The sequence below is a fragment of the Quercus robur genome, chromosome 3 (genome assembly GCF_932294415.1).
Source record: "Quercus robur chromosome 3, dhQueRobu3.1, whole genome shotgun sequence".
Classification (NCBI taxonomy): Eukaryota; Viridiplantae; Streptophyta; class Magnoliopsida; order Fagales; family Fagaceae; genus Quercus; species Quercus robur.
In genome coordinates, this window is record NC_065536.1 from 61,682,387 (window position 1) to 61,692,438 (window position 10,052).

Sequence of the window (10,052 nt, forward strand, 5' to 3'; positions counted from 1 at the left end):
ATTGTGGTGGAAGGAGACTCCCAACAAGTTATACAAGCTCTAAATGGATGCATCCCTCCTGCTCTGCCCATTCTAAAGATTGTCGAAGGGCTGAAACGTTTTCTGCTGTAGTTCAACTCTTGGAAGGCTATGCATACTAGAAGAAACACTAATGAAGCAGCGCACTTGCTAGCTAGGAATGCAATGAATGTGAAAGATAGTGTAATATGGGTAGAGGATACTCCTCCCTTAATTGAACACCAGATTCTGTTTGATGTAAGTTCCTTGGACAGTTGTCTGGAGTAATGAAATTATATTACAAGTTTCCAATCAAAAAAAAAAAAAAACAAAAAGAGCAGTGATGACTCTTTAGTAACCAATAGACTACAACGTATAAACAACCATTACCAGGATCATAAATGGTCATTAATGCACCATGAATGCAACTTAGCCATAAAGGCAAAATCATAAAAGGCCTCCAACGGCTAATACAATAAAGACTATATATAATAGTCTCCCCTGACCAAAAGAGGTACACACAATTATCTTTCTACTGTATACATTTTATTACATATTGTTGTGCCTAACTTAAGAATTAAAGGGTCCTTGGCAGGCACCACCCCAATCTTATTACTCTAGATTTCTTTGTTCATTACAAGGACTCTTCTGGTCTTCCATCCAATCTTGACGAAAGAATTCTATCAAAGATCCTCAGCATCAACAATAACCATTAAAATCCATTTAAATATTGAATTCTCTATTTCAAATTTAAATAACAAAGTGAGTCATTTTGGGGTTTACAAGTTGTTCTAGGGTTGCTAATACCTCTGCCATTTTAGGTCTGAATTTAGCTTCAATGCTTAGGCACTTCAAGGCAAGGGTGGCAACTGTATGGGCTCCTTTCTGGGGATACTGGCCCTTCAAGTTTGTGTCCATAATTCGGAACAATTGTTTTTTGTCACCCAAATACGGCTTTGCCCAGTTTACTAGAATCTGCTCAGTATAAACTTTTTTCCTATCAATAGCACGTCGTCCAGATAATAGTTCTAGCAACACAACCCCAAAACTGTAGACATCACTTTTTGCTGTCAGCCGACCTGTTTAATAAAGAAAACCTCAAAAAATTTTACCATAATATCTAATAGGAAAATGTTAACGGATGTGCACTGGTTAATCAGACCCTATTTAATATACAAAATGAGTTCATACTTCCATCCAATAGAGTGTTAAGCATTAGCAACATTTTACTTGAACTGAACACTTTTATTTGATAACTCAGGCACTATTTTTCTCTCTTTTTTCCACAGAGACTACTCTTCTACTTCAACAAAAGGCTGGAAATAAAAATAGTGACAAAAAACTAAGAGTTTCCACTTCATATTCTTTATGCTAAGTAATTGGAACTATTAGATTTGGACATTACATTTCTACAATGCAACTTCAAGTGTTGAATTTTGTCTCTCTTTTTCCTTTCTGAATTATAATTTTTTTTTTTCGTAAGATCAAATTTCTTCTAAAAATAATATATCCAATCTAATGATCATTTTTGAATGAGATGTGCTACGTCCACAATATTTTCACAACAAATTATAGGTGGTTAGTTGTTATTGGTTTAAATTTGAAACTAACACTAAGATTAGTTTTTTGCCTTAACAATAACAACCAATAACAACCTGACACTTAAAATTTATTGTAAAAATATTGTGAACATATATCATTTCTCTTTTTGAATAGTAACAATAATGCTTAACATGGATATGTTATGAACCTATAGCAACAAATTCAGGTGCTATAGATCCATGAAATATGTTCTTTGAGCTAAGTAATCAAAATTATGAGATTTGGACATTGCATTTTTAAAAAGCAACTTCAAGTGTTGAATTTTCTCTTTCTTTTCCCTCAAAAATAAAATTTGGGGAAAAAAAAACAAAAAAAAAAAGATTTATATAAGATCAATTTTCTCCTAAAACAATATATATATATATATATATATATATATATATATATATATATATTACGGACCTGTAGCAACATATTTACGTGCAGCAGCAGCCTTTGAGGGCCCATAAACAGAAATCTTAGCATTGAACTCCTGCATCCACAATGCCCAATTAATTTAAATATATATAATGTTGACACAAATTACATACAAACAAAACAAGGATTGAGTTTAATGCTCCTGTACACTAGATCCATGGTAATGCATGTAAAAAATATTCCATACATCAACATCTTAACGAATTTAGTGCACAAGAGCACTAGACCCAATCGGGTTCCAAAATATATACCATTTTCTTTCTCTTGATTTAGCATACCGCATTTAATAGGATATTAGAAGCCTTGAAGTCAAGATATATGGCGTGTGGTTTGGCCTCATGAAGAAAACAGAGCCCTCTAGCAGCACCAATGGCCACTTTGATCCTTATTTCCCAGGAAAGTGATTGTGGGCCTTGTGGCCCTCCTGTGGTACACAACATAGCATCAAGGATGAGAAGCAATTTTCATAGCCATGTCAAGTCCTAACATCACATTTGAGAGCCAAACTGAGAGTTATATTATATTGCCAGAGTGGCGGTTTGAGTATGTGAAGTCGAGTTAGGAAAGGAAAAATATTTAAAACTGCAAGAAATTTGAATTTATAATTTCGCAACAAACAAAAATGAAATAACAGTTTTGATATTTCAAGTTTGCCTGGTAGCGATAAGAATATTGAGCTTAGCGAATAATGACTTAACAGGGTAATCTATTCCAAAATAGAAGATAACAGCATTGTCAGTGTTGGTCCACAGACAATGACACATGCTAACCCTCTGTATTGATGACATGAAAACTAGGAAGAAATTTGAGATTTTGCTTCTCTACTACTTTGTTAGGAGGAACAAACATCTGAATTGGGCAACATTAAGCAGGCTTTTTTTTTTTTTTTTTTTTTTTTTTTTTTTTTTTTTTTTTTTATAATCTTTTTTCTCTAAGGAACCAAAGTAGCAAACAGATGAAAAACCTCACGTCTCATTATTATGAATGAGCATAAGAATCCAGGAAGCACATAGTACAAGGACGCTTCCCAATAAAATTACTGGAATGCATAACTTACTTTTAAATAGATGATTCTCTAAGCTCCCTTTAGGCATGAACTCATAGACCAAAAACTGGTTCTCACCCTCCAGACAGTACCCAATTAGCTTAACCAGATTTGGATGAAGTTGGCCAATATAATTAACTTCAGTCTGGAATATATGAGATAATATCAGTAATTACACCATGTCCAATAACTGTAATGGTGTTAAATGCGTGGGTTTGGATTGGGCATAAATGGATTGGGTACATAAAACTCATTTATCCATTATAACCCATTTAATCAATTAATTATAACCCAAATCCAACTCAACGCAATTATTATAAGTAAAACTCATACATACATACATACATACATACATATATATATATAACAACAATACCACTAAAATTTCTAAAATGGCCAAAATATCTTTAATTCTAAAAATTTACCAGTGTCCATAAATTTTCAAAATGACCAAAATTGACCAAAATACCCCATAAAATCCTCTAAAATTACCGAAATACCCTTAGAACCTAAAATTGACCAAAATACCCTTAGAACCTAAAAATGACAGAAATGGCCCTAAAAACTAAAAAAATGCCCGAAATACCTTTAGAACCTAAAAAATGTCCGAAATGACCCTGAAATCTAAAAATTGACCAAAATACCGCCAAGACCTCCAAAATAACCAGAATACCCCTAAACTTAAAAAATGACTGAATGACCCTATGTCAGGGACATTTTGCAACAAGGGCCAAAAATGCAAGATTAGCCCAAATCTCCCCTTAGATTCTTTAGAAAAGTTTGTTTGTGGAGAATCAAGTCCAAAATTCCAAATGTATAATGAACAAAAGATTAATGATGCTTTAACAAGAGATAAATCAAAATGTCATAACTGAAATACAAGAAAATGCAAAAAAACACACAAGTCCAAAACTTCGACCCACAGTCAACAAGAAGAGGAAATTGAGAGAAGTTGTGAGGAAGAAAGGGAAGGTTCCCTTGTACTTATATTTCCACCCCTAAGCTTTAAAATTGTGAGGGTGTTAACTAGCTAAATGGGCTTTTGTTCTAAAGTTTCAGCTCTACGGGGGAAAACATGGTTCTTGGTTTTTTAGCTGAAGAGAGACTCTTATATTGAGCTTGGGGTGTTGCTTTCAGAGTCAAACGTGATTGGCTTGTTTTGAATCTGATTGGGGCCTTTTTTTTTATTATTATTGAGTTTAGGGTGCTCTAAGTGATTGGTTTTTGGTCAAAAGAAAAGACTCTAAACCCCAAGGTCTCAATCAAAGAGGTTATGGTCAAATTTTCTTTAATTGGGTATGAGGATTGGCTTTCTTTTTGCATAATTTGGGATATGGAGTGGCCTAAATTCATGGGCTGATGTTTCCTAGACATGGCAGGCCCTTGGAGTTTGCAATTGGTTGTTGCAATAGACAAGGCCAGCTACTTAGGGTTAGCTATGTGTTTTAGGCAAAAAATGGTAGAGCAGAAAAGATGGGCCACAGTCAGCTAGAGCATAAAGGCTCTTTTAAGGTGGAAATTTCACGTACAAGACCTCTTTCATGAGCTAGAGGTGCTATCAATGTCCCTTGCCCACTTAGTAACACGCATGGGCTGAGCTCATGCAAAAGGTCCGAAAGGAACCGACCCATATCCTCCAAACCACACTCTCTCAATTTCCCCAATAAGTCGCATGGGCTTGGGTCATGCTTAAAAGAATAATATATAATACAATACATGAATTAAGCCCACAAGGAAGTGGAGTTTGGTTGAATTGGACTTGTACAAAATGTGTTGCGAAAAGGGGTATCAACACCCTAAAACCAAAAAAATGACTGAAAAACCCTTAGAACCTAAAAAATGATTGAAATACCCCCAAAGTATTTTTAAAAAAATGGCTAAAATATCCTTGGAACCTAAAATTGACAAAAATAACCCGAAAACTGAAAAATGACCAAAATGCCCTCCTGAAACATGGAAAATGACCAAATACCCTCGAAACTTAAAAAAAAAAAAGACAGAAATACCCCAAAACCTAAAAAATAACCAAAATACCCCCTAAAAACTAAAAAATGACCAAAATACATCTAGAACCTTCAAAATGACCATGGTTTGAGGGTATTTCGGTCTTTTTGGATATTTTGGGGGTATTTTTGTTGTTATAGAGGTTTGGGGTATTTTGGTCGTTTTAGAGTTTTTGGGGTATTTTTTGTCATTTTAAAAGTTTCAGGTTATTTTTGGTCATTTTATAGTTTTCAGGGTATTTTCGGTATTTCCAAGGGTTTTTGGTCATTTTGGAAATTTTGAGGGCATTTTGGTATTTTTAAGGTGTTAGGTTATTTTTCATTATTTTAGGGGTTTAAGGGCATTTTGTTCATTTTAGATGTTTTCGAGGGCATTTGGTTATTTTAGAGATTTTTGATATATTGGCTCATTTTAGAGGTTTTAGGACATTTTGGTCATTTTAAAGGTTTTGATGGTATTTTGGTTATTCTATAGATTTTAGGGAATTTTTTTGTCATTTTGGAGAGTTCGAGTGTATTTTGATCATTTTTGGGGGGTATTTAAGTCATTTAGAAGTTTCTAGATATTTTGGCTCATTTTAGAGATTCTAGGGGTATTTTGGTTATTTTAGAGGTTTATGGGTATTTTTGTTCATTTTAGAGATTTCAAGTGTATCTTGGTAATTTTAGAGGTTTTGGGGGTATTTTCATTATATTAGAGATTTCTGGATATTTTGGCTTATTTTAGAGTTTTAAGGTTATTTTAGTCATTTTAGAAGTTTCAAAGGTATTTTGCTCATTATAGAGGTTTTTGGGTATTTTGGCTCATTTTAGAGATTTTGGAGATATTTTGGTTATTTCAGAGGCTTATTGGTATTTTTTTTTGTTTGTCATTTTAGAGATTTCAATGGTAGTTTTGGTCATTTAGAGTGTATTTTAATATTTTTGGTCGTTCCAAGGGTATTTTGGTGTTTTTAGTGGTTTTGGGTATTTTAGATTTAAGTGATTTGGGTAAACGATACTTGAGTCATAGTTAGGTCTAATTGGGTACTTAGTTAAAACTCAATTAATAATTGAGTAGGTTTGAGTCTTATTTTAGTAGTTAGGTTTGGATGGGTAAATGGGTTTGAGTTGATTTTGCCACCCCTAATAATAAGACTGCACTATTAGTCCATAAAGTTTACATGTTGAGTGCAATTAGCCTCTAAAGTTTCAAATAAGCGTTTTTAGTTCTTAAAATTTAAAAAATTCAACATTATTGATCCCTTTGTTAAGTTCCATTAGTTTGTTATCTCTGTGTCTAACGAAATAGTGTTGTGGCGAATTCTTTAATGACATGGCAACTTAGTTGTAGGTCTAATCACAATACTAGTCATATTAACAAAATGATAAGGTTTAGCTACAAAATTGACTACAATTTTACTCAATATCTTTTTATTAAAAGTGAATTTGAACGAATCTACCATTGAATTATAGTTTCTTCTTATATCATCCATAATTGCAAATTTTTAAAAAAATTAAAAATAATAGTTATGTCATAAATAAATTGTTAAAAATCCAAGTTTTTGTAATTTAGAATTATGCATAAAACATAAGCTTATAGATTATATATTGAATAATATTCAATTGACACAAAATTTGACATTTTTATTAAGAGCGTAAAGAATATGCAATTCAACGATTAAATTTTCTAAATATGTAGTAATATTTATTTTATTTAGTAAGATTATAGTTTTAAATTATAATTAATTTTGTAACTAAACTTTGTCATTTTTTTAACGGCATACACAAGCTTCCAAGGATTTTATGCAACCCAGGTTGCATAAATTCCTGCCAATAGAGTTAAGTGACACGCTAAAAAAGTGACACGTGTCTTTGAGTTTTCAGCCCAAACAGCCCCTTCTCTTCCTCATCACTAAATTTTGTATTAGTAAACCCAAACACAAAGGGCGCCTGAAGAAGAAGAAAGAGAAATGGCGTGGAGCTCTATTGGGATGCTGTGTTCCTCCTTACTTTTCATTTCCAAACAAAACACAAACCCACAAAACCAATTTTAATGGAAATTGTTGTACTTAAATATATACATGGGATGAGAGCACGTGGTGGGTCTGGCCGTCTGGGTCTTGGTCTGGGTTTGGGAGCTGTGTATGTGTATCAGCTCGTCAAATATAAAATTAACCCAGATCGCTATTTTAAGCTATTTTTGTGTGTTTTTCATGGATTAATCATTTTAATCTTTTGGTGATGGTGTTTTTTTCTTTTAGAGTTTTTCATAATTAATTTTTTTTATTTTTTATTTTATTTAGATGCTGGGTGGGAGGAGAAGGGATGGTGGTGCTAATGGACTGGAGTTCAGTGATGGCGGCGCCGGTGGAGATCGGTGACGGTGGCTCCGGTGGAGATCGGTGATGATGGTGCTACACTGCTACTGGAGGTAAAGGACAATGAGAGAGAAGAGTGGAAAAATTCACCACAAATTCGAAGTGCCAGGTTGGAAAAATATTAAGACAAATGTCACCGTTTCTCACCGCACCCAAAATGTTCTCACTTATGACCACATTGTTCAAAAGTCATAACAGACAACAAAAAGACTTGTCACTGGGTCTGGGTGGATGACTCAGCGTTGTCGCCATCATTGTCAACAAGATATTTGTTAGATCCTTGGAAGGACAAGTTGGTCCTTATTGGGTTGAACTATTGAAGTCCAAGGAGAGAGTTCAAGAGTGGACTCGGGGCCACTACGGGGGAAAAACAAAACCCATAGTCCCATAATATCACATTCCATACAAAATTTCAATCAAAGGCACTACCTTTATCATTATGGCTTACAAATCAAATTGACAAAAAATGAAAAGTGATTGGCACAAAGATTAGTGAGGGACAACAATGACAATCATAACCATAATGATAAGCTCATAACTTTCCTTCAAGTTCACTTTTCTATTTTTCTAATTAAATAATCTCAAAACTCAAGCAAAATAGCCGATTGATCTAAATGCTCTAGAGCTACATAGTGTGGCACAGGTATGGGCGATGTGGTCTTGGGTTGTCGGATCTTTTGCTGGTGTGTAGAGAAACGCCGGAGTTTGAGAGTGATAATGGAGGTGACGGTTATTATGGCTGTGAATTTTTTATTTTATTATTTTTTAAAATGATTTAACCTAACAACAAAGTTGCCACAACATTAATAAATGAACAAAAAATAATGCCCTCTTTTAAAATTTTGGAATTAAAAGCGCTTATTTGAAATTTTAGGATTAATAGTACTTAGTGGGTAAACTTTAGAAACCAGCAATATATTTATGCGAAAAAAAAAAACCCAAAAAAATAAGAATAAAAACCAAAAAATATGAAAACAATAAAAAGAGACCTACCAACCACTCCTTGTGGCCTTGGAAACTCGTAGATTTAAGCTTCTTGACAGCAACAGCCATTCCTGATCCCGGCTTTGCAGCCAAAAAAGTGTATTCATCAATCCATCCTTTGAAAACATAACCAAATCCTCCCTCACCAAGAAGCCTATCAGGCGAGAAATTTCTGGTGGCGCTCTTTAGCTCATTGAAAGCTAGGGCTTTCAAATTTGGAGATGATAATATTTCACCTTCAGACCTTGGAGTAGGAAGACTTGAAGCATTGCTTTTCTCACTGAACGATTGAATGGCCACCCTGGAAGGAGCTGATGAACGGTCAGTTTTGATCAAAAATGTTGGGACTTCTGATCCTGTTAAGGGAAGAAAGGGTGCTTTATAGCACAAACAACATACGCAGGCAGTTTCTACTACAACTCAAGAGCCAATCAATCTCAACATTGTACCTTTTTTTTTTTTTTTTTTTCCTTTTTTGAGAAACAGCTAAATTAGATTCTTCAAATAGCTAATTTATGAAAAAACTTGCATGGTAAACCGATAATGAAATATTTGATAGATCTCAGGCCAACCAATTCCTACCCACAAAAATAAGACTTGCATAAAGATTCGTAAACACCAAGCAAAAAGAGCTCAAATTTACTTATCAAAAAACCTCAAATATTCAACCCTGGCCACCCCGCCCCCCCCACCCCACAAACAAAAAAAAAAAAAAAAAAAAAAAAAAAAAAAAAAAAACCCAAAATCGGTAAAACAAACCCAAAAAATCACAAATTTTAAGCTATAAAGATTCCCATAAAGTCAATTATCCTCCAATCTTTAATAGAAAATTCAGGCCAAAGCATTAACTACTACCAAAATAGAATTGACTAGTATAAGTTACCAAAAGTGTAATGAGAGCTTTGAGCTGTATCGACTTTAGCTGAAGAATCTAGGCAGTTGCCCATAGGATATTTTCTGTCTCTTACAAGACACAATCTTTGCTTGCTATTCTTAGCAACACATCATGGATTAATCTGAATGCTCAGCAGAAAAGAAAAAATGAATGACCCGCAGCAACCAACATCCATGTGAAGCTAGTTTTGTTTGTCACTAACTTGGTGGAGATTAATGAAAAATTAAGTGAGAAAAAAATGGGTTTTGATTAAGAAAGACAATAAGGAAGAGAAGAAGGAAGAAAAGTGGAGTAAGGAAACTGAAGAGAAATCGCAGAGAAAGAAAATTAGTGTATTATTTAACAAACTTTTGCAATATTTTCCCTTGTTCTACTATAAACTAGGAATGGCAATGGGGTGGGGTGGGGCCAAAGTATGGAGTCTTCGTCCCTGCCCCACATAGTTTTGTCTTGCCTCATCCCTACCCAGTCCCGCATGATGAGTAAAACTTTCTCACCTCATCCTTACCCCTTGGGGCCTCATGAAGCCTCGCCGCACTCTATAAAACTCTACTTTTTGTTAATATGCCCTACAACTAGTATAATTTTTTTAATGAAACCTATTTCATTAATAAAAATATGCTTAAAATTACAACTAAATTTGTCCCTTCAAATCAAATCAATTTTTTAAAAAAATTGAATAATATATTTAAGTGTTTAACAAGACAATCATAATAATAATAAATAAATAAATAAAAATCTCATAGTAT

At 33.9% G+C, this 10,052-nt stretch overlaps 1 protein-coding gene across 1 annotated transcript; it reads right to left on the bottom strand.

Annotated features, from left to right (window-relative positions):
* Positions 1-384: 384 nt before the first annotated feature.
* Positions 385-9,638, bottom strand: LOC126718738 (probable serine/threonine-protein kinase PBL3). The gene is made up of 6 exons (XM_050421067.1): positions 9,292-9,638; positions 8,418-8,764; positions 3,074-3,206; positions 2,295-2,440; positions 2,002-2,071; positions 385-1,076 (listed from the first exon to the last, which is right to left on the bottom strand). Exons 1-6 carry the CDS (start codon positions 9,353-9,355, stop codon positions 748-750), a joined length of 1,089 nt encoding a protein of 362 aa, XP_050277024.1. The 5' UTR covers positions 9,356-9,638; the 3' UTR covers positions 385-747.
* Positions 9,639-10,052: the final 414 nt, after the last annotated feature.